The sequence below is a fragment of the Sinohyriopsis cumingii genome, chromosome 14 (genome assembly GCF_028554795.1).
Source record: "Sinohyriopsis cumingii isolate HCF-2022 chromosome 14, ASM2855479v2, whole genome shotgun sequence".
Taxonomy (NCBI): domain Eukaryota; kingdom Metazoa; phylum Mollusca; class Bivalvia; order Unionida; family Unionidae; genus Sinohyriopsis; species Sinohyriopsis cumingii.
Window position 1 is genome coordinate 97,864,933 of NC_142974.1, and position 26,670 is coordinate 97,891,602.

General features: G+C 36.3%; 1 protein-coding gene across 5 annotated transcripts in view; it reads right to left on the reverse strand.

Moving 5' to 3' along the window:
- LOC149784456 (pumilio homolog 1-like) overlaps positions 1–16,582 on the reverse strand; it is a 139,033-nt gene extending 122,451 nt beyond the window's left edge. For 3 of the 5 annotated variants that reach the window (XM_089932533.1, XM_089932531.1, XM_089932530.1), the window contains exons 1-3: positions 16,506–16,582; positions 16,059–16,293; positions 198–254 (exon numbers count right to left, since the gene is read on the reverse strand). In XM_089932533.1, coding sequence (XP_089788659.1) covers positions 198–254; positions 16,059–16,271 — 270 coding nt within the window. In that variant the 5' untranslated portion in view covers positions 16,272–16,293; positions 16,506–16,582. The remainder of the gene's footprint in view (positions 1–197; positions 255–16,058; positions 16,294–16,505) is intronic. The other 2 variants (XM_089932534.1, XM_089932532.1) reach the window with 1 other exon arrangement.
- Positions 16,583–26,670: the final 10,088 nt, after the last annotated feature.

The following is a 26,670-nucleotide window of genomic DNA, read 5'->3' on the forward strand; positions in this document are numbered from 1 at the left end:
TTAAAACATGTCGTGTATGCCAACATGGTTACCAAATGGAATGTTGTGAAACATCAGCATGAGATCAAACTTGCGGAAAAAGATTTTAAATTTAAAATTTTAAAAAAAAAATACCATGGTTTATTTGTTTACTAGCGTATGTGAATGTGTCGAGTAGATGTATTCCTAAGTAATTATCAGCATTAACTTGAACTTACTTGAATTTGCTTGAACATCATCAGGTCTTCTTGGAAGTCCCTTGGACTTCGGATGACCTATCAAAGCACAATCACAAATAACTAGTCTTGTGCATATCAACAGGAGACTAAATGAGGACATACTATAAAAGCCAATGATGGCCCACATCATAATGATACTGAAGCCAGATAAGCCCATTGCCAGCCAGGGGAATTCGGGACAAGAGGGTACATTTTTTTTTATTCATTGAAAAAGCAGAGACACTTACAACAGCAAAAAAAAAATTCCACGTTAAAACCAGAATGACAAATTCATTTGAAACATTACAAACCTGCATACATAGTTATTTAGCACTATTTACAGTACACAGCTCTTTGCATTTTTTTTTAATTGTCCTCCAAACTGCTTTTGGTTCTTTTCAGCTTTGAATGAAGCTCCTTTTCTAGTAACATTTCATTTTAATTGAAGTGGGCTTACAATCCCCATCGGATATTTTAAGTAAAGGCACACACAAAAGGTTTATAGAAGTAATGACGATTAAAGTTGCAAATAAATACAAATGTTGTAGAAATCCAACTTTTTAAAAAATCAACAAAGGGCTTAAAATTAGTTTTGATGGAGAACGGGTCCAAGGCCTGTCACCTCTGAGGGAGTCAAGTCCGACATGCACATAAACAGGTCCATGTTGCTGAGCTGTTCTGAAGAACATCAAATTCAATTCAAAAGCATAGTTACATACTTATTAATCTAAAGAAAATGTCCAGTAATCTTAAATTGTCTTTGTTTTCACTGTTACAGGACTCTAAATAAATCCAACTTAAGTCAAATCAAGCTTCAAGTTTGTTGCACTACGGTGTTGGGTGTTACACCTGTCAGCTAAATCAGGGAACATAACTTTTATTTCCTGTATCCCAATTTTATCTGACCCACAGCCTATTTGTTTTCCAGTGCTCATTAGATGTGAAAATGCAGTGTTCATGGTACTTTTCATCCTTGTTTGGCTTGTTCGTTTTGGCTGAGGGTCCATTTTCTGCATTTTTGTGTTCCTTCACCTTTGAATGTGCAGATGAATGATTAACCAAAGTTAAATAATCATATTGATTAGAGATGTCAAAATTTAGGGAAATTGCTACCAGGTACCCATCAATCCTAACAATCAGTTACACAATCAAAGTGAAATTGTATTAAATATGAACCTGAGCACATGTTTGATGTACTCCTACACATACATCTCTGGGTCTCTCTACCTCTGAATTCAGTCTTTGTAAATATCAGCATAAAACAAACATAGAAACATCTTCAACATAAAAACAACAAATCTACTTCAAGTAGCCCCACCTGTAAAAATCTGCAAGCCAAGTGCTGTCAGCAAGTCTCGGGGATACAGGCACTGCTCTAGGTGGTATAATAGTACCAACTAGACAACCCAAGGTAGCACAGCTTAAGGTGGAAGGAATATTGTATTCAAAAATAGACAACAAACCTAGCTGTGATTAGTACTTTATGAGTTGTACGTTCTGTTTGGCTTAAACAAAAGTTGAGCTTCTTGGCAACATGTGAGATTGTTAAATCATATACGGATCATATTTACATTTTTTACAATTCTTTCAAATGTAGTATGTATGACTGAAAACACATCTATTATGGCTAGACAACTCTTAACCCTGTAAAGTTCTAGCAGTTATCTCTCTTAAAATGCAATGGTGTATCTGGTTCTGACCTTGTCAAATTGACAATCTAACATTGCTCTCTATAACTGTGTGGCATGCATGCTGAGGTAGGGTAGAAAGTATATTTTTTTCACAAAACATTAGCACTGAATTCTATAAAAAAAACCAACTGGTACCATGATATCAGGTGATCTCTCTGCAATTATGCTGTAGAGGAATGCCTAGCTGTTTGGCTCAGGGTTTATGACTTAAGCAGCTGATTATATTGAAGATGCATAAAGAAATTTTTTCACTTTTCAACTGTACAAAACAAGTTTAAGCACCTAGTTGTCAGTGCATAGCTCCTGCCCTAAGGACAGAAGATGACAAATTCAATCAATATTTAAATCCTTTACCAAAGAGTGTATAGCTTTCGAGGCAGTCAACATACATGTAGTAAAGTTACACAGCGCAGTGCCTATAAATAGAACACCTTTCACCTGTTTGACCCCATAGTAAAGCCTCTTAACTGTTAAGAAGTGTAGTACATGCTAGGTTTAACATGAATATTATTCTGTGTGTGTGTGTGTTATGGATTTTTAATGTAGCTTTAACAATTTTTCAGTCATATCGCTACGATGTCTGCAATGTGGCAGTTTACAGTGATGCCTAGCACTGGGGCATCATGTCGCAAACATGTAGCATAATGTCCCAACCAGTCACATTATCCTGACACAAAGCTGACCAGTCCTAACACTAACCTCATAATTGTGAGCACCAAGCAAGGCAGCTGTTAGTACCATTTTTGTAAGTCTTTGGTATGGCTTGGCCGGGGATCGAACCCACGACCTCCCACATCCAAGGCAGATGCTTTAACCACTAGGCCACCAGAGCGGTCTGAATTGTATTATGTTAGAAAGATTTAAGCGTAAAATCCGATCGTTATAGCTGTGTAATTATTTTAAATGGAATTTTTTTAAGGAGTTTTAAAATCTTGAGAGCTCATTCAAGGCAGTGAAGTTATCTCACCAATCACTGCTGCCATTTCTCATCCTCAAAATGTACCAGTTCTCTGTATACATCTACATCATTAAAAAATTTAAATTTGATAAATTATAGAAACTCACACCAATATCAGAGCTTTTACCCAAGTTATTGAAGCTTTCATAGTAGCGATTCTGATCGTTCAAACTCTAGAAAGTACTGAACAAAATGTGCTGCCTCTAGATACCTTAAATAGCTGATTAGGACTAAAGCTTAACAGGGACCACGTTATCTGAGGTAATGGTCAATCACATCACTGAATGTATCCAGCAGGTTTTTCCTCAAAGGTTCCACAACGAAAACCAAATCAAAATGGCTGATGTTTACAGCAAGTATCCAAAAGGCACTTCCATGAGAATGGAGCAGAGGCATCCAAAGGCACTTACATGAGGTAAAGGAATGTACATTGCTATCAGATCAAGTTCAAGATGTTCTGTGTACATCAAATACTCCCATAATTGCAATCTAAAAACAAGTCTTTGACACTAAGCCATCCAACACCTTCATAAAGACAGGAATCTTGGACAATCATGCTTTTAGGTGATACTTACCTATTTTCCTGGAGCTGACTGAATGCCGCACAATTTTAAACATGTAAATTAAATAAAAGTTGATTTTAAGAATTCAATTTTAACATGGTGGGGGTGTCATTTTTGGACTGTGCAAACATTTTAAAATTGCAGATCCAGTCAGACATTAAGATAGAAATATCAAGTTTACGCAATGATATGTCAACAATTTAGGCTATGATATGCAAACCGTTTAGGCAAAAACATTTTTTGGGTAGGTTCATAATTCACTTGATTTAAGAAAACCATTTATCAGTGCCATTGCTAAGGTTACATCAAGAAAATATGCATGACAAAGGAAACAGTAAAGGATTTTATCCATATCCACAACAAGGTTATGGTCAGCTAGAATATGGCTAGAATGTGGATATCTGTCGACTGATTACACGGACAATTGCAGAAATTTACATACATTTTCTGACAAGGTAGTACCATGTTCCTTCTCAAGAAATGATATTTTATAAAAGTGCTTTGTGTACTGGTTATTAATTTGTGAAACATATCCTTTAATTTCCATACTATTATATAGACCCACTTTGAAATTATCACTGAAAGCAACATTAAAAATGATGGACGTCACAATTTTTTCCAATGGGATGCCACGATTTTTTCCAATATTTATTCTACAACAATGTGCAGGTCCACTAGTACGAGGCCACCTTATTTTCAGAAGAACCAAGACTTTCGTAACGATGGATGGTCCATCATGCTAGCCATTTTAAATTGTGGATATTAAAAATAAATCACACGTTATTCGATTAAAAAATCTTTCTATCAATTATAAACAATTGCCAAAATCAAAAGTGAATTGAAAGATCATGCCTATCTGTTTTCCCAGTGTTTGAAAAATGTTGAGGCTTCCTGATGTCTCTCTCCACTGCCCTCACCCACAAAACCCACAACCCAAACAGATAAGAAACTCAAAGTACATGTGTACAACAATGAGAACAGATGGCGTATCAGTGCTGTTGGTGCTGCTTATGACAATGATGATTATGATGTTGATATATACCATGCACAATATTTGCCAGCATTAGAAAACAAAGCATATAAACTGTTGACGAATTTATTCCATAATAAGATAAACTGGAATGTGTTTTATTTTATACTACTGATTAGTCATTTTTTTCATTCAGTATAACCACAAATGAGAAAGAACAGAAGAACAAATTTTCCTGCTTTTCATGAATCTACACTTGGCACCAGACACAGGCCATGTGTTGCATTCTTTTCAAGTCAGCCACTACATGTTATTGTAGTTTCCTGCCTCAAGTCAACAAAAGCCGTTTAGGACTGTTCCTACTAGGTATTGTCATGATTTGATCTTTAAAAATACACATTAAATCCTGATGAAAATATCACAAAACCACACACACAGTAAATAGATGTCATACAGTGTTGTATGAGAATCTGTAAATTATCGCAATTGTAGAACACACCATTCAACTTAAATTTGCAAAAAAGATGTACTGGCCTTGATTCACGTTTAAGCTTGTTTTTTTCCCCCCATCTAAATATCATACAAAGTTTGTTTGTTTCAGGCTATATCACATCCCGGGCCTCTTTCCCCGTATACATCCACCCTACATAATAAGCAAAGTGAGTCAAGGTCTTAACCTTTTACCTCATAGAATGTATGGCCCCTTCGATATACAAGTAGCAAAGTTAAACATGTACAGTGCACTATAAATAGAACACCTGTTACATTTTCAACTCCATACACATAGGCCTGCCTAGTAACTCATTAACCCCTGGTGACACATTTACGCAGCAGGATGTAGTAGCCTACTGCCGAGCTCTGTAGCATCATGGTCATGTATGATACACTTAAGTAGGTGGTGTTATAGAAAGGTAGACAGAGGTAGCTCTAAAATGATACCAAATAATCTGCATGTTCTAGTTGCACTACAAAATAAAGAGGAAAAAACATTGTCTGGACCCAATTTTTTTCCACCCAAAATTTGCCCATTGTCGGAATTCAATTTTGTGTCTGGATTTCAGACATTTTGGCCTCAGATCTACAGAAGACTGGTCTCAACTGCACACAGATGAATCTTTGCAAAAAGTAAGATAAGATGAGCATTTGGAATAAAGAGTGGTCTCGATACAAAAATGATGGGTACATTAGGCAAAAACAAACAAACTTTTACCCTTCTGCTCATGTGCGAGCGAAACGGCCAATGAAAAACAATGTTTCTAACACAACTAGGTATTCGGTTAATAGAAAATCGATTGAAAGTCGATGTATTATGATGTAATGTAGTATCATCAATTTTCGTGGTGGACCAATTTTTGTGGTTTTCATTGTTTCACTGAACCACAAATTTAAATCCCCAATGAAAAATGAGCCATGTAGGATGATGACACCACCCCGTTTTCTTAGTGTTTCATTCCTAGAGATTAACACAGCTACTAGTATTTGATAAATCAAGGTCAATAATGTAATCTGATAATTAAATATTTGCTTTTATACGTGTTTGTTATATTTTTTTATTTTAACATTTTGAATTATAAATGATTTTATATTGTTTCAATGCACAAGTTCGATAAAGTATCCAACAGCTATAACTTTACACTCACTGCCTTAAATAGATATGTGAGGTAAGTAAAGATAGAGGAACAAATAGAGCAAAAAGCTTAAGGTATTCAAACAATAGTAATACTGAAAATGAAAGAAGAAAAAAAATAGTACAAATTAACAGTATATGAAATTTAAATTCAAAACTTATTCAAATCTGTTGCTGAAACACTTAAATCCGTCTGAAAACACAATTTCATTTTATCCATGCATTTTTAAGGAAAAAGAACAACAATCCTGTAAAATAATATAAACATTTCTTGGAACACTATTATTACTGAAACACTATGTATATATAATAATTACAGCAGAGCATTAAGGCTTACAACTTCACAGATTTTTGGACAAAGTCACTGTTATCAACATTGTGTCAGTCAAGTCTCATGGTAGTCACAAATGCTTCTCAGGTAAATAATCCCCAAATTGCTGAATTAAGCAAGTCCAGATTTCTCAAAACCACCGATAATTAGGTCTGATCTTTCATCAAGTGAGCTGCAATTATCCATTCAGCGTGAATTGGCTTGATTAATGAGGTTGCAAGGTTTACTAACACAGTGCACGTAACATCACCAGTAACATCTTTTTCTGTAATAGCGTCATTATAAGTGTCACAGTCTCCTAGCTTTCTCTTCCTGACTTGAAGCAAATCTACTGCCATCATTAGCTGCCTGGTAAAAGCAAGCACATGTGCCATTTTTGCAGCTTCTGACAGGTTATAAGTCCAGGAACGGAGGAGGGTCTAAGATGAATTTTAACACTCTTAAGCTACTGTGTTAATGCCATGATCATCATAAAGAACTAATTGTACAACTTGATGGACAGTGGATTAAGTAAGAGAACATTCAAAAGTACTTTAATAACCGATTGGCATAGTGTTGGCTGCGTCGGCTTCCTTTGACGTTGAGCACTCAAACAAAAACAACGCAAAAGTGATTATTCTTGACAAGTGTTTTATTTGTGCTCATAGAGATGTTTTATTGTTTACTGGCTGCATCGGGTGACTCGACAAAAGAGCGCTGACAATTAAGCGCAATAAAGAGTAGTTTCTTTTCAAAGTTTTGAGTAGAGGCTAATTATTAAGCTAAGAATCAATGATGTCATTTTGCATATATAGTGAAAAGTGAAGTACAAACTATTTGTAAAAAGTTTATTAATAAAGAAACATGGACAAGATCGAATCACAGAATGGAACGATTATGTTATTGGTTGACGGCTACAAATTTCGCAAAGACCAAAAAGATGCTGATGGAAGTATGACATGGAGATGCTGCAGGAAAGATGGTTGCCACAGAAGGATGAAAGTGTTAAACGACAACACTGTCATCATTGGGACACAATCACGCTCCGGATCCAGCTAGAAACGAAGCAGTGAAGGTTGTGTCTGCTAAACACAGACGAGCAGTGAATGGGTGGAAAAACAGGCAGATTATACAATTAACTAGAGTAGGAATTTCAATGAAGTTGCACCTCATTTACCATCATATACCACATTGCAACATACAACAGAAAGACAAAGAAAATGCAAACAGCTGCCAAACCCTAAAAGCGATTAATCTACCACTGCGTCCTGCACGCACAAAAAATGGCTGGGACTTGTTAGTTTTTCATATGTGCATTCCTTTGGACGCAAGAAATTTTAAAGGAAGAACAAAGTGCTTACTGCGATTTTTGTTTAACAGGACTTTCTTTTCACTAGGCAAATTTTATCTTTGCACCGGTCATGTGGTACTCACTCCTTAACAGTATACTATTATGGGATGTCATCAGTTCCCCTCATGTTTCCAGTTAAAATGCCGTAAAGAAGATGATGAAAATTGACCCTAAGAAAAGGACACTGGATATTTTGTTTCACAATTCAAATTCCACTGATCATGCTGATGGAATTTAATGTTCAGGATGCAAACGTGTGCTCAGCCTCCAGCGTAATGCATAAATTACCAAAAGTTCGACAGTTTCAGACAACAAAAAGGTAAATGGTATAAACAAGATTACAAAAAACAGAAATTTTCTAAATTCAACATTAACCAGACATGCCAATCTTGCTGACCACAAATTATGTCTAATAGCCCCAGCGTTACGAACTTTGAAAAATGTAGAGCAAAGCTCATGTCAGATCAAGACAAAGCCATAACTGTCTTATTGAAGCTTGTTAAATGGATGGCAGATGAAAGAATCCCACTGAACAAATTTAAGTCTTTTGTGAATCTTTTACATGAATTAGGAATTCAAGATTTTGACATTCTCAGAAAGAGTAATATGAATTGTGAATCTTCAGTGACTGCCAGTGAGCTGCTGGAATCATTAGCCAAGTTTGCTAACAATGCTGTAACTGCTAAAATTAAGAAATCTCCTGTGGTAACATTACTTGCAGATGAGTGATATTTCCAACAGGAAAAGGCTGGTCATGTAAGCTCAGACATTGAATGAAGACTTTATTCCAGAGTGTCATTATGTGTGCAATGCTTAACAGTTCACAGGCAGGATTTCATTCAGTACTTACAAAGTTTTCACGATTAGAATCACAACTATGAAAGATTCAATAACTTAGGTAAAGGCTCCAATATTGATGTAGGCAGCAATTAGTTTTTATAAATTATCAAATTCAGATGACTTAGTGATGCAGACGCAGACGAAAATGAAAGCCTGATACATTTTGTAAAATCCAGAAAGATATAATTCTCAACATAATGATTTCGAGAACTACTGGAAACTTAGCCAGTCTGATTCATCAAGCAGATTAATCTGGCTCCCTGCTTTGTATGCTCCCTATGTGAGAGAGCACGTCAACATGGTAGTCACGTGATACAACAAAACTCCGAAGTTGGTCTTGGAATAAATATATAGAATTTTGTGCTCTTTCCATTTTGTATTATTTTTACAACCAATATATGACTTTAATTTTAAAAATATTCTACAACATTTGAAAATGATGGTTTGAGATTCTGTGTGTTCTAGGGTCTAGCAATCGAAATCTCTAGTACCAGCTCAAATTTCATCAACGTACTACTTTTATCGTCTTTCAGCAGATTAAAGACGTAACGATTTTAATACTCGCAATTTCTGAGAGAAAAAATAATTTTCATATCGATTTCATACAGGTTTAACTCGATTTAACAACGTTTAAGTTTACTTGCCCATCTGCAAAGTGGTTATGCTTTAATGCCACCATGTTGGCCTCTGGTGATGCAAGACTGGTTTTCATACCTTCCATACAAAAAAAATATACGGATATTCAACTGTCTGAAACAAAGTCTACCAGATGAATGTAATCCACTGGGCGTATGGATTGTCTCAACAAATTTATGTATGGCAAGCAACCAAATGATCCATACTGCATCCTCTATTATTCTGGTTAGAACTTAATAAATTTAACTCGCAAACAGTAAAGTTACGACCCATGTAACATAATTGTTTCGGGCATCTAGTTGAGGAAAATTCCTAGGTTTTCCCAGACTTTCATCAATATTTGAAAAATTCAAGGACTTTTCATGGTCGGGAAATAAGTGATCATTTTTCCCAACTTTCCCCCCGCCCCCCCAGCGTGGGAACCCTGTATTATGCAGATGGTTTTCTTTGACAAATTTTGTTATTCAGATCAGCAAATGAGCGCTTAGAAAAATTCAACAATTTTCTATGCTGTCTGCTGAGGTCATACTCATTAATTATGCCTTGTGTTTGTTTTCGCGTGTAACGAAATACGTAGTGCATGTAACCTCAAAATCAAGATAAGCTGATTCAAATTAAATCTGAAGAAAAATCCTGTGAAAATAAATATTACTACCATTTGTTGCTTTAACCTGCAGTCTTACACAAAATGCCATTTGCAAATTGGATTGATGTATTTAGAGAATATACTTTTGATGTAATCATTATATCTTTCACCCAAACTTATTTTACGCTCTCCTGTATATAGACTTTTTTTTTATACAGGAAAAAAAATATTATAAAAATAAAGTACTAAAAAGTTGTGTTTGTCATTTGTATTATCATCTCTTTAATTTCACTCAATAAATTTTTAAAAAGATGAGTCTATTCTTGTAAAAAAAATTAACATAGCTGCCAACCTTCCAGGCTCACAATTAGTGACAATAGGGATACAAAGTAATGAATTTGAACATGAATTGGTGAAAAAATACTATGACAATAACTCCATCCACTCTGACCGTCAATACTACACTATATCAAGATCGCAATATAAAACTAAAACACTATATATATGCAGAAATATATCTGCATTTCTATATATTATGGTATTCATAAACTTCATTTGTCCTTGTGGTTATTTATCAAGACATGATACTGTGGTATACCTGAACTTCCTCAACTGCTGATCATATATCTGTTTTCCAAACAGTTCACACTTCTTGCCTGCTGGTTGATCTTCGTAACTAAAATTGCTGACAAATTTTCTGCACCAAATGAGGTCCTAAAGTCTGTCTTATTTTTCCTCTCTAGAGAAAATACTCTTTTGCTGTCCCTGTTGCTGTGAGGAATGCACAGGAACTGCAGCACTTTTGGTCTTTCAACAGGAAAATTTGGAAGCTATTTTCGAGTCCAGGAACATTTCCAAGAATAAATATTCAGCATGGTCTCCAGCTGATAAAGTCAGACTGTGTTCAACAAGAAAACTCACAAATAATGCTTCAGCGCTGGTAGCCTGCAGGTCTTCCACAGATGGCTTAAAATATTCCAGAGCTGATTCCTAATTTTCCCAACTTGTACGCGTTTTTCGCAACTGATGTGCATCCTCACATTGTCTCTGCCACCATGCCCAATACTAAAATTTGTGTCACACTGTGTGCAAAAAGCATTATGTATATCAATGTTTCATGGCAGAATGCACAGCCAATTTTTGATATATTCAAAATTAAACTTCACTTTTTGTGCAATACATTTCTTTTTGCTTGGTGGTGAAGACATTTTCAAGATCTTACATGTGATGCCAAACATTAACTCAAATCAGTGTTGGTGACACATGCGCAGAGCAAAATTCTGTTAGGCCCCAGTTTCTCTCAGAAGCATTTGTAAAACTACTCTTATACATACAGATTAAAATAGGCTAAAAATGCCTGTTACTGGGCCAACTGTACCAATCGACTGTAGTTCTACTAATATCGCAACCAGCAGTACCATACCGTTTCAGCAACTGGCAATATCACGACTAGCGCTTAACGGGAAATCGGTTATTTTATTAAAGATTTAAAATAATTGAGAATTGGAGAATTCGTGAATTTTTGGCAAAATTCACGCCAAATTGGCGAGGGTTGGCAGCTCCGAATGTAAATTTCCAAAATCTTTTCTATCTATCCCTTTCTATATACATGTCTGCTTTTCCTCTTCCAACTACATCTGCATTCCAGGGTTGGCACTAGCTTTAACAAAGCTACCGCCAACCTCCATATTTTGTTGCCATTTTTCAAAACAGTGTCGCCATTTTCATAATAAAGTCAGAGGTCTCGCTAGGATTTTAAAACTAGGAGTTCAGGACTCCCATTTTGGTAAAAATAGGAGTCCCACCATCAAAAGTTGCAGCCAGTCCCTTCCTACACAGACGTAGGTGCATCAATTTTTAGATGGAGAGGTTTTCGTAAAGTAATCACTCACTTTAATATAGCTTTCTTACAACAATCCATTGACAGGATTGCAAATGTATGGTTTGTTTATTTGTCTACGTCCTTGTAGTAATTTTAGGCAATGGTTAACTAGTATCTGATTTGCTGTTTTTTCCCGTATTTTCGCAGTTACGTGTCAAGTCAAAAAACAGCTTAGACCTTAAAGCACATCTCGCGAATTACACAACACTGCATTGTCACATACGTTTCAGACATACATAATTCCCATTTTAAAGTTAAAACTTTAATAAAATAATATCTTGTCTTTGCTTTCAATGATTTGTATATTTTTCTGAAAATATTTGCCCGACGATTTACAAAACACAATCTAATAAACTGGTACATCGCAAACTTAGCGAAGTCTGCCATTATTTCACATCAGGCTTACTGGTTCACTTATAGTTTCAAATTAATTTTATGACGAAATAGTGTACAAGAGGCAGTTAATATATATATCCAGATCACCGATTCTGATCTTAAAACACACGTTTGTATGTTTTATCATCAAAGGATATCATGCAGGAAACTGGTAGTTGCTACCTTACTCAGAAAAGGGTTAATGGTCAATCAGCTATCAAAACATATGCTTGTGACTGGGCAAAAGTTGTTTGTTAACGTAAATGATATCAAAACTAGTCCAAGCTAGTGATGTCTTGATGAGTACATTTCGCTACAACACTAGAACTAACCGAGCTAAGGCGAGGGGCATTTTAAAAAAAGTATGGTCAATGTACCTCTTAAATAGCTCTTGTTCGTCCATCAGAGTGATACTGAATTTTGTCAATCCATGTAAGGACTTATTCCAAACACTAAGCTAGGCATCACACACTTTCTTACACTTAGCTACTGTCCTAACCAAACTATCAATTCTAGCAGTTTTAGTACTCTTCTGAATCTCGTTACAATCTTCGTAACTTTGCTGTTTAACCCCAAAATACTTATCCAAATTTACAAATGGCATTTTGTTTATGTCTCAAAATGTCTTGATTCTGAGGTCGCGTGCACTACTTATTCCGATGCATTTGGAAATTAACACAATAACGAAATCTAAAGTTGTTTATTTGATGTACTTTTATAAATGACCGCATTTACATCTCTGGGTCTTTCTGACTCTGAATTCAATCACTGTAAATATCAGTACATTTTCGCATCAGGCCGCCAGTCAAAGCCTTTGAACTTGCCGCCCAGCTATTGCATCATGTTCTTTTTGATGTACTCTAATAATGTCAACATGTATGTACATCAAGGGGTTTTTCAGTCACTGAATGTTGTCATCATAAATATCAGCACAGCTAATTATCAACACACTTTCCCACAAAGCAGGTGGCTGAAGCAGGACTGGCAAGTCTTTGAATTTTGCCGCACACCTATTACATGCGTACGGAGGACTCCCGCCTTGGTGATTTTCTGCATCCCAGATAAAAAATTGGCATCCAAAATGGTGTAATTAAGTGTTTCCGAGATCTCTGACAGTTCTATCCATTTATCTCAACATCCTTGGGACCAAGGTCATATTGTCGACATAAGCGTATGTTTAGCTAAGGGGGGGGGGGGGGGGGGCTGAAAATAAATTGAAATTAAGCAGTCAAGTGAAATTTTTAGTGACTGATCATCAGCAACTTTTAATCTATATCCCATTGTCAACACACATTTCCTGAAACAGGTCGTTTACATGCTACATGTACTTAAATTGGTCCAGATTTTGGTCAGCCAGAGACAACTAACATGATGCTGAGGCTACCAAGGGGATGAGGCTATTCATAGGGATATGAAAACACCTGAACAAATGAAAATGTTTAACAAACATTTAGCGAGATTGCCACCTTCATTTAACTTGATGGACAGATATCTACTGTTTAAAAATATTGGAACTTGAATTTGTTTTATTTTTATGCCATCATTTGTAGCGGTGATCATAAGCATGAACTGTTTTGTTGCAAACAGGAAAACATTCACAGAACAATAAATATGTTCCAATCCCTTTAAAAATGAAATAATGCTTTATTTCAGTTTGTTGATGGCTTCGTTTGATCAAAGATCTTCAGCTTGCTTTGATGAAGGTGCATGTGTTATTGAAGGTACTGCTAAAGACCCTCTTTGAAGGACCAAACAAATGCTTGTTTGCTATTGCTGCCGCAACATCAAACAAGTGTAGAACACTGAGACAGAACTTTTTCTTTTATTTGCTTAGTATATATTCTGAACGATCAGAGCTTTAAAGGCAATCAGTTCTCATTTTTATTTCAGCAAAATTATTTTTCCGGGTACTTTTTTCAAAAAGATAAAAATATTGCCCATGTCTGGACATAAATCAATAGTTAATAAGATATGCTTACATTTCCAAATAAGAATGGAATGTTCTTTTATGGCACAAACAAAGTTAAAAAAATTATTCTGAACCTGGAAATAGATAAACTAATATGGCCGATGATCAAAAAGACCATTTCAGATCAAAGTATATACTATTTTATATGCATTTCAACATGTCTACAATAAAATTCAGCAATTCTACTATAAAAAAAGACTATTTAATCTTGTTCAGAGAATGTATTGCAAACATTTTACAGGAATGTTTCCTTCTGATGGTTCTACCTATGCTGATTTTCAACCTTGGCACTAGTCTGGAATGGGGTGGGGGGGGGAGAGATTTACAAACAAAATGCTTTGAGGGTGAATGCACCAAGACAAAACAGGCCAATACAGCAAAGATATATCTTCTTCATAAAGAAAATTCATGATGCTAGCTAGGCAATTCAATAATCAACCACATGGTCAAACCGTCTTTCATGAGCACACAGTTCTTGCATTTCAAGACTTTTCTCAAGTTTCAGCCCCATGTACAGCTTAACAAAGAATCTGATTTGTATAAAATTAATTTGGTACAATCCCATCTGTGTAGTTTTCAGATAAAATCCTATTTGTTGTTTGTCATGGATGACAGGTAGTGATGCTAACTTAAAATCTGATGGGAAAAAATGAATAATGAACAGAAAGCCCACTTTAGAGGTGTTCATCTGAACAAATATCTGAAATATTTGAAATCTTGACTCAGATTCAGAGTCCCCCAGTCACAAATACGTAGCATGTTATATTTCATCCTGTTATATGAATTAAAAAATGTATTACATTATTTTTGCTTTAGTGCTACAGCTTACTGCCCAAATAATGGCCTTCTGTAATGTGTACCAATATTGCTTGACATCGGAACAAGTAGTCAGTGCTTCAGGAATATCTCACACTTGACAGTCCACTATTCCACCAAATTATGTGTAATTAATATACTTTTTGTGTCGTCTTTATCCTGGTGTGTGTGATTTGGATTTTTAACACAAGTTTTAAAAAATTCAGTCATTGCTACAATGTCTGCAGTGTGACAGTTTATAGCATGTCTAGCACTGGGGCATCATGCCGCAGACATGTAGCATGATGTCCCCCCAGTCACATTATCCTGACACCAGGCCAACCTAACACAAACATCTTAATGCTGAGCGCCAAGCACAGCAGCTGTTAGTACCATTTTTATAAATCTTTGGTTTGACTTGGCCAGAGATCGAACCCATGACCTGCTTCCAAGGTGGATGCCCTGACCACTAGGCCACCAGAGCAATCCTTCATCCTGGTTGGCTCAAAATCGGACACTTACAAATGGACACATTTTCATGTTCTGTTGTCATCCAAATGAAATTGTCAAAATACAACGTTGTCAAGGTATGCCAAAGTATGTTCAAGTTGGTTCCAATGGGAATATGTTTCTTGACGAAACATAACGTTGCTTACTGTTCCAATAGTTTATTCTCTCTCAGCTGAAGCACACATTCACTATTTATTGTTTCAATATAGCCACAAAAAAATGAGGAAAAAAATACACCATAATGGCAATGTTTGATAAAAGATTACTCCCATTTCATTGAATAAAAAGGGACTTGTTGAAACCTACTTCAGCAGTCCTCAGCTACCATCGCATTGTAACCAACTGAAATGTATGTCAACAGAAAATGAAGTGTCAAATTTCCTAGTCCATCATGATAAAAACAGCAAGGCAAGCATATCAATAACACTTAAATATGTGGATGAGTTTCTGTATTTTTTGCCAAGTATGTGATAGTTCTGGAAATCTGACCCGTCAGCATGCTACACAAAGCAATTGTTTAGGCAGTAAGACCCATCACCCTCCACCCACCCACCAAAAATATCAAGTGATGTCTAACATTGTATGACTAAGATGGGGTGGAAAAGGGACTGTTTTCCAAGTACCAATCAACACAATGCAATAAAATTGCATATATGCATACGTGACATACATGCTTGGGGTGTTTGTAATTTTTTTTTTTGCACAACCTTTTCAAAAAAAATTACTTTCACTCATTTACATTTGACAGCAAGTTAATATGCGACTTCACACAACACCTAGCATTAATGTCATTCTCACCTGCTCAATGACACTGTCATCTCCGATTGCCCATCGTTTGTTGGGATAGCCACCTAGCTCATTGTCTATATGTGGTCGTTGAAAGACATAACCAACAGTAGCGTCGTCTTTGGAAATGTTAATTTGCCTGGAAGCCCCCGCCATTTCGTGTCCCCTTGTCAACATTGTAGTGTTGTCGTTCCAAGAAGTTTCGTTCATAATTGGCTCAGGCATTCACCGTGCATTCTTTGCTATGCTGTTGTGAGCACAAAGGAATACTATTATTATTTGCAACGTTATAATCAACAATAATGGCGGGAGAGAAAGGAGGTACGGAAGTTCATTATTCTAGCAATAATTACAGTGCTTACATGCGAGTTATCCCTTAAATAAATGCTTCGTACGAAAACAAAATAATTAACTTATGAATATGAATGTTTTAAAAACGCAGATGGCCTTAAAATTTACCGTGCTGACAAAGGATTTTCCTAACCCATCAGACCTATCTCAGTTTTTCATGGCAAACGACATTATGACCCCGAAATGTATTGTGGGAAATAGTAGGTGACGTCATTTTTCCGGGGAAACACGAATAAATGGGGAATCCCTTGCTCTTCGCAGAAGCCGTACGCCAGAATTCTGCTGACGGTTTGTTGAGAATGGTCACAATTAAAAGTTAAAGACAATGAACATTAATATCCAATGCATCCATAAAATGAAACACACACAAAAACAAAATGAAAACACTGAATTAGTAACATTTTATCATATGTATTGATATGTATGACTCTATCCCTCGAAGCTTCACGTGATTAACATCAATACTGAATGTGAACGGTACTATTTCGGACAAAACAGTCTCTTGGTTTTAAGAGCAGTGGGAAGCTAAATGTCGTTCAAAAGGACACACAGCCGATCCTGGCTGGCCTAGTCTGGCCTGACTGGCCTAGACGAGTATTGAGTCTAACCACATGAGTCTGACGTTTTATCAATAAAGTACGGCGAAATCTCTGACAACATGATATCACCTTATCGGTAATAATTACCGATAAGGTGATATCATGTCAGAGATTTCGTCGTACTTTATTGATAAAACGTCAGACTTGCGTGGTCTAACATTCTACCAATTATGCCAATAAGTGTGTGTGTGTGTGTGTGTGTGTGTGATTTGGATTTTTTTTACGTAGCTTTAACAATATTTCAGTCATATCACTGCGATGTATGCAGTTTGGCAGTTTATAGTGATTTCTAGTACTGGGGCATCATGCCGCAGACATGTAGCATGATGTCCCACCCAGTCACATTATCCTGACGCCAGGCCGAACAGTCCTAACACTAACCTCATAATGCTGAGCGCCAAGCGAGGCAGCTGTTAGTACCATTTTTGTAAGTCTTAGGTGTGACTTGGCCGGGGATCAAACCCACGATCTCCCGCATCCGAGACGGACGCTCTAACCACTAGACCACCGGAGCGGTCTATGCCAATAAGAAGGTCTCCGCCTTTTTTCTTTCTCTGATATTACTGGCAATGTTTGGGGGTTTCGGGGGGTGGGGATAAAAAGGAAACCGGAGATCTATACTTGTTGGTCTAATTCTACCAAATGATCTTCCGCATGCGCAATTCGGGATTGAACTGTAGGAGTGGGGTGGGGTAAACAGAAATTGTGAAGTTTGGTTTGGGGATTGATTAAGATCATTGTACACCAAAACAGGAAAAAAGAACAGAGCAAAACTAGGTGTGTGTGTGTGTGTGTGTGTGTGTGTTAAGTAGCCTGATCACCTATGTTCATCATTGAACATTTGTCATAGGCTTATACGGAACGTAGACAAAGAAAACCAAAGTTGAATTTACATGATAGAACTATTATTTATTATTAAGGCTTATCTCAAAATTGTGGATATCATTCTTTGTTGGTTTGAACTCGGATGATAAAATGGCAATCTCGTAAATTTCACCAACAAAATCAGTAGCTGTATATTACACCCGGGAATGCCGAAATCGTTTTTTTTTTTTTTTTTAATTAAAAAGGATGATAAGTATTTTCAACGAAACGAAGCTATATAAGCATTGTATTCAATATTAGTATATATTATTCGCTTCGTTAAAGAAACATTTTCAACTTATTCCAAGTGAGTGAGATATGTCAGGAATTACATCACAATTAATACTTCCAGTTCAGTACCCACGAATGTAGTTCTAGTCTATTTTTAGAACAGTTTTTCCTCTCTCATTTTGATGGTGATAGAAGAGTTTTATTTATGCAGTTTTGGTAGGGATTTAAAGGTAACTGTTTATTCTTGATAATATGAGCTCAGGGTGTTGTTGTCTGTATGTATTTTGGCGACAGTGCACAGTGAGTAATAAGGCCTTGGTGATGATCCGGAAGTGAAATACGTGTTCTGGTTACATGCTGTTATGTTGAAAGTCAATGATCTAAAAAAAGAGCAGGTCAACCTTTGACAAGAACTTCACCGTGAAGTCATCTTTGAAGGTATTTTAGATTAACATATGATTTGCATTGATTGTCACACAGTGGAAAGGTCAGTACTGAGAAACAAATGTAGAGAACATATAGTAAAATTAATTGTGTACTATGTCCATATTCCTGAATATTTGACTTCTCGTTACGTTGTTTGTCGACCTCAGCAGCAGAGAGGGTGAACAGACCACTTAGGGGAATGGTCACCCTTGTGTTTGACCAAAAAAAAATAGTGACCACTCATAGAGGTCAATTACCACGTCTACGATTATTGTTTGTCCCAAACAGAACCGTAGACGCCCCTCTCTGCTGCTATCAATATTGGGAATCATCATCTGAATCATGGGAATCTTCATCTGTTTCATCTTCATCTGAATCTTCGGAATTTGTTCTATGTTTCAAGTAATATTCAAGTTCTGATGGTGGTTTTTCTATTTTGGGATTTATGTTCTTTCTTTTTCTGTAATAGTTCATCAAACTTCTGTATCGATCTCCACCGCAATTTTTGCAAATCTGATATAATCCTCTAACGCCGTTGTTACATCCAACACAACCTCGTGGACCAGCATGAGGGTTTTTCTTTATAAGATAATTATGTTTCTTGCAATATTCTCCACGGCATTTTTTATTACAATTGTTAGTGGTTCCTTGACGTAACCACGCACAGTTGTTCATTATATTAATGATATCTGTTTAATTCAATTTAATTTTATCATCACCCCTGTTACCCAAATATTTTATCAATACCCACACGATATCTTGTTCTTGGATCATGTAAATTTATTGTTATAAATCCATGCGGGGTAGCTTGCGCTCGTGAGAAGAAATTTTTGAATTTAATTATATCCATGTCACCACCACACCATGTTTGATGAATATTTCGCAACGTGTGTGTGTCTACGCCATTAAACACAACTAAAATGTTGCAGTTGTCTCTGATCACCTTTGGAATTTGTGTATATCGTTGAGTAACATAGATCACGTCTGTATTTTTATGTCTCCCTCGGGAAAATATTCTGGCTGGATTTGATTGTTTATCTAGCATCACATCGTCGTATACAACTAAATTATTAATAAATCCGTCTATGGAATCTACGGATGGTGCTTCATCAATATCGGTTATAAACTCTATAACATCAGTATCTTCATCCAGTAATCGCGCGTTTTCATTGAAATCTTTAAGTACATCATAACATCGTTGATCATCAACGGATGGTGCTACTAAATATAATTTATCCCATTTCAACCATCTCATTATCAGATTAAGTAATAATTGCGTCTTACCCGATCCAGATGGTCCTATGATAATCATTCTGATGGAATTCGGTAGCGCAGGATGATGCTTAACTGGCTCTCGCTGCCGAGTTGCTGAGAAATCAATTATATCCATATATGTTATAACATGAATTTATATTGTTTACGTTGTAGAGTTAAAACTCCAACTATTGATTTAGCTACAGTTACAACAAAAAATAAAAAAATAGCGTACGGTGGAAAATGTTCTGTATGCTGTAGAAAGAAATTTTCATTTTTACCTAATAAGCGTGGTGGTGATATTGCTAATTTGATGTCAAAGTTTCCAGGTGCTCCATGGGCTAAATACAGCGGAGAAAAACATCTACCAGGATATAATTATTGCGGTCCTGGTACTCGACTCGATATCAGGCTCGATAATCAAGATCAACCAAAACCAGGCGAGGAACCAATAAATGCTATTGATCGAGCTTGTCATGCTCATGATGTAGCTTATAAAAGTAAAAATCTACAAGATAGGCATATTGCAGATGTAAAATTAATTCATTCATTAAATTCTATAAAAAATAAAAATATTAGAGAATCATTAGCTAATTGGTTAGTAAGATCCTCGATGAAAGGTAAATTAGCGATTGGGGCTGGTAATTAATAATGGAATCAATTTATTATTCACCGAGAGGATACTGGAGAGGCAAAGCAGCAATTGGTAAACTTGCTGATGCAGCATCGGTTAAACATTCTACTGCTAAAACGTGGTTATCTAAACAAGCAATATGGCAAATTTATCTACCACGTCCTAAACAAATTCAGTACTCGTATTTCGATGTCAGTGTTCCTAATGAAGTTCATCAAGCTGATATTCTGTTTTTACCGCATGATACTGTGCGTGGAAAAACGTACAAGTACGCGTTAACCGTAGTTGATGTTGCAAGTAGATATAAAGAAGCAGAGCCGCTATCAGCGAAAACATCATCTGAAGTAGCCGATGCGTTTGAACGAATTTATCAACGAGGTGGTGGACCACGAGGTGGTCTACGATGGCCACAGCTACTACAGGTTGATCCTGGTAAAGAATTTCTTGGTCCAGTATCATCGTTGATGAAACAACATAATACCAAAATACGACGAGGTCATACTGCAATTCACCGTGATCAAGCAATTGTTGAGCGATTTAATCGAACACTTGCTGAGCGGTTATTTGGATATCAATACGCGAGGGAATTTATTCAGGATAAAAGATCTCGTGAATGGGTTGCAAGATTACCAAACGTGATAGCTGCATTAAATAATGAGATCACACGAACAACCAACATGAAACCCATTAGCGCGGTCACAAAAAAAAATATACTAACACAACGGAAAGATGCTGGAAAACAAAAAATATTAGGTGATGTCACAGTCAGATATTTATATGAGCCTGGTGAACTTGAAGGTGGTAGCGCGAGAGCAACTGATCCTATTTGGAGTGTTACCACACACAAAATATCTACCGTGACAAGATCCACTGGAAGAAATGCAGGTGTTTCCAGACCTGTAATTTACAGATTAGATTCAGCTGCTCCTCAACGTGGATTTACACGTGAACAACTACAAATAATTCCCGCGGATACACAACTACCGCCGCGATCACTCCGGTGATTTCGATCACTTAACTAGCACCCAAGGCGCTAGCGCCTCTACGTCGATTACACTCAAGACAGGTTAACATGGTATTTTCTCGTGTGTGACCGCGACTATTATCTTTTCTATCTACGGTAAATTGTCTTGAATCATTATTCGAATATCGCCATAACATTATACAATTACAACTGGTGCAGTGATTGTTCTGCTGCTGTTTTAACTCAATAATAAATTCAACATCAAGATCAAAGTCACGTTTATTTTTTTTGTCAGATTGTTTGTATCCGATTAATTTTTTTCTTATTATATCATCATCGATGATGTTAAATTTATTAACGATTTCAGGAATTATGATTCTACGTAATTGAGATATATTTCTGACCCTCGATACCGCTAAATAAACTAAATTTGACCACTCGATGCGATCGTCTACAATCCAGACTCGTGTATCAGAAATAGTTAATCCCTGAGACGAGTGGATTGTCATAGCGTATCCCAACACCCATGGAGATTTGTCAGCGCGTAATGCATCTTCGACCACACTGATATCAACGGCGACAATATCATTTAATACGAGATTCTGTTTCCTTGACTCTGTCAAGGGTCCTGGAATATCAACATTAATATTCTTTTTTTCGTGTATCTGATGGTCTATAACATAACGGAACGGGTAGTTCTGAATATTGTTCTTTATGTAGCTGAAATAACTGTTGTTGTAAAGCGTCTCTGATTATTTTTCTACTTGCTACGATCAAATCGTTGGGTCTCCATGAGTTCAAAAAATCACTCATTGATGTCTCTGAGATTACTCCACGTATTATTTCACACTGAATTTTGTTTGATTGTAATCTGATTAATTTTTTAAACTCCTTCAAATTTGCATCAAGAGCTCTATGATCATCATCTATTTCTTCGTAATAATTAACGAAATTTTTTAACCAATCATGTGGAGATGGTCCAACAAAAGGCGGAGGTTGACCATGATCGCCACACATTATTATAGCGGTATTTTTCGTCAACAACCAATCAAGAAACATTTTTAATGTATCTAATGACACCGTGCATATCTCATCCCAAATAATTATTTTAGGTATATATTTTTCTCCCATTCGTTCAGGAGTCCATGTATCCCCGCGCCATCGAAAGAAACTATGATACGTACACGATTGTACTTGCCGCTGTTTCATCTCACGTGCAAGTCTATGTGTGGGTGTCAGCACGATTATATCTGAATTTCTAAAAACATTAATTGTTCGAGTTGTTTTGCCGCATCCACCAGGTCCATTGAGATATACTGTCTTATATCTGGTTATTGGATCACTCAACGATGGTGCCTTCGACATTTCTGATATTTTATTACCCTCACGATAAACATCTCTCACTGGAACATCTGCTGATTCTGTGTAATTGTGTAATAGTTCCTTTTTTATTCTCCACGAACCCCATCGTTCATCATTACTTGTAAATTTCATAACAGGTTCTAAATATTTACTTGAAATATAAAACGAGTCCGTTGCGACTCTGACTGCGGCCTCAGGAAATCTATTAATCATCGATAATAAATTTATAGAAACATAAGCCAACATGGAAGATCTTAGATGAGTATATTGCGGGGATACGTCATTTATGTAACTAACGATCGTACCTAATTTTGTTCCGTCGGATAAATAAACACTCTCTCGATTTACAAATGTATTTTTCGCCGTTGTATCAGCGATTATAAAATCGTACTCGGCATCATCTAAAATTAATCGTGCGTGATGTCTTTTATAATCATATGCACCACCTTGAGTAAATTTACCTATAATTTTTCTACCAAGATCTTTTGCGGTTTTGAGTTTATTAGGAATATCGTCCTTAAACTCGCTAATAACTTCAGAATCTGACATGGGCAACCAAACTTTGGTCTGTGCATGATATGATATAATTGCCTCACTGACCACCAACGATGTCAGTATCGCACAATCTAGCATATATCGCAACAAAACTATAGGTGTCCAACGTTTTTCACAAAAATGTCTGCCAAACCAAACATAACAAATCTTGTGAAGATTTTCGTTAAACTCGAACGACTCAATACAGGCGAATCCAGTCAGATCAAAATCAGGTAATGGTCCATTAATTGCCACTCGCGTCATCTCGTTTGTAGGGTGACCAAATCTTTCAAAGTACGTAGAACAATCTCCGTATCCCAGAAAACTTCCTGGATAACATGCAACCATATCAACCGAAATAACATCATTGTAATTATATTTGGTATTCCATAATCCGCCATGTCCATATTCGACGCAACTTGCGCGTACGTCCTCGAGTAAATCAAATCGTGTTGGTTTCCATGAATTTCGTTCTCTGGCGAAATGAGCCGCAACAGATGGAACGGTAAAACAATTAGTTAGTAATTTGTCAGTATTTTCCGCGTGCTTGCACTGTAAAAACGTCGCAAGATTTTTCATCTCGTCATGGAGGGATTCTGTGCGATATATTTCACCGTTCGGTTTGACAAACTGATCAAATTCACCCTCCTCATTACTTTTGAATAACCATACCGATACAGGATCGGTTTTACTTATTTCGTTAATAAAATCAAACATACTCATATCTGCCACAGCCATATCTGCCACAGATAATTCTGTGGGGTAAAATCTAACAGTTCGATCACGTGGAAATATTGTTACTGCGTTAGTCCATGCGTGTGCGTTATGATCGATAATATTTATTGGAGCTCCTTTCGATTTATATTTCGACTGGTACAGTACTTCTCCCGTTATTGTCGCCACAGTTATTGGAAATTTTAATATTTTTCCTAACTCAGCAACATCTTTTATTGTAGCACCGGTATCCCTAACTGAATCAGCCCACGAGTTTATTTTTTCACGCCTTAAATCAGTTAATCCATTTCCACGCATCGCGTTTGTAAAGTGTTCTATTACTCGTTCAGCCACACAATTTAACCTTGACAAGGTCAAGGATGATAATTTCATCGGCGCTAATTTATCAACGTTGGGTTTTTTATTTATCTCATAAATTCCATAAATAACTGCTGTTACAGGATACGCTCGCTCATAATACGGTTTATCAATACCAGTCAATAGACCCGGTCTGGAATTTTTACTTAATATGATAGTTTTATTATTGCCAAGGACAGGATCATATTTGTCACGGATAATCCAACTATCTGTTTCTGTTAATACAATAAATTTTACTCTGAATAAATATTTTTGATTGCCCTCGTATTCAGCGATGTAGTTAATGATAGTTGCCGCTCGCTTGTCATTCATTGTAGCGTCCGTGACAGTGTTGCGTATAATCTTGAACGTTGACCATGTATGAGATGCACCATCCGTGTAAAATTCTTTCTTAGCGTCATGAATTTTCGAGATCAAACTTTTATTTTTCGGATCAACCAGATCTCGTACTGGCAAGTCAGAAGATAATCTGTCAAGGTTGAATTTATACTTAACAGGCCTAGTTTGGGATAATCTCTCAAACTCGTTCATATAACTAAAACAAATATTTAAATAAAGAAAATTATATATATATATACAATGTCCCAATGCAGATGGTTGATGATCGGCTCAGTAAATCGATGCAACAAATCCTGTAGAAAGGAATTTTGTTGGATGCACTCACAAAACATACGACGAGGAAGTCTAGGACCAATACCATGTCTACGGTGTGGTATTGGAGTGCGAGGAAAGACAGAATTATGTGGAAAGTGTGGCGGGAAACGGTTCAGAGAGCTCAGAAGATATTATGACAAAAAAAATAATAGCGGTGAAAACGCTATAAAATCCGTGAAGGATTATATATCAAGATTTCAGACAAACAATGATTTAAACATATAATATTATTATAATGGAGCAAAATATATTTGTCCCACATCCTGTCATAACAAACTATGAATCAAATATTAATGGTATCATCAGACACCGCAAGTTGAAGAAACAAGTTGGTTATATTACTAATGCTGGTTATCTAATGTTCACATGCGGGGGGGAAAAGAAACATTATCTGTGTCATAGATTTACATACGAGTGTCACAAGGGTTTGATCAATGATGGTCTTATTATTGATCATATTGACGGGGACACTCAAAACAATAATTTATCCAATTTACAAGCTATCTCTCACAGCGAGAATAATACACGCGGTAATACAGGAAGATGTAAGACAATCGGAAAGAGGGCGGTAATTTCCTCAAACATAGAAACTGGCAAAGAAAATATATTTCGTTCAATATCTTCTGCTGCGAAATATTTTGATATTCACCCGCAATCAGTACAAAAAGTCGCAGAAAATATATATAAAACAGCTTTATCGAAAAAATATAAGCAGAAAATTATCTTTAAGTATCAATAACTATCATCACCACATTATTAACTATCATCACCACATTATTAACTATCATCACCACATTGAATTAATTTTTTTAATTTATGTCACAGTAGGTCCTCCATACACTACTGAATTTTTGATTTAAGGGGAGATTACTTTGTAATATATAGTTTTCTTCGTAGATGGTTGGTTTTTTATGATTGTAATTAGTCAGTTTAACTAATTACATCGTATAGTGCCGACGAACCTAACTCATTAGACTCATAAGTATTATTTATGGTTTTTAAATATTTTCCCATCATACAACACATGATAATATTATTGATCCGTAGGAAGCTGTGTGTAAACAGAAACCGTTACTCATTGTAATTGACCTGCAGTTGTGTGTTCACTGAACTTACAATTCTGGAAAGTTTTTTGACTGGTGCATTAATGCCACTATATTATTGATTTTCGGTCTGCTACAAATACAGAAACTGTTATTATCCAGAAACCGCTACAAATACAGAAACTGTTAAATACAGAAACCGTTATAAATGCAGAAACTGTTATTATCCAGAAACCGCTACAAATACAGAAACTGTTAAATACAGAAACCAGCTACAAATACAGAAACTGTTATAAATACAGAAACTATTATTCAGAAACTATTATTCAGAAACTGTTATAAATGCAGAAACTGTTATAAATACAGAAACCGCTACAAATACAGAAACTGTTAAATACAGAAACTGTTATGATTCAGAAACCGCTATTTACTGTAAATATTGGTTCCTTAGCTATATATTAACTTCCGAAACATATGTTCGTAACAATGTTTGATAGCTCGATCAGTATGGTATTGGACTGTGACGCTCGCGGTCCAGGATCGAATCCCCATGGCTGACAATTTGTCGGTGGTGCGCATAATTGCGATTTTTATAATAGTGGGGGGAACCGCAAGA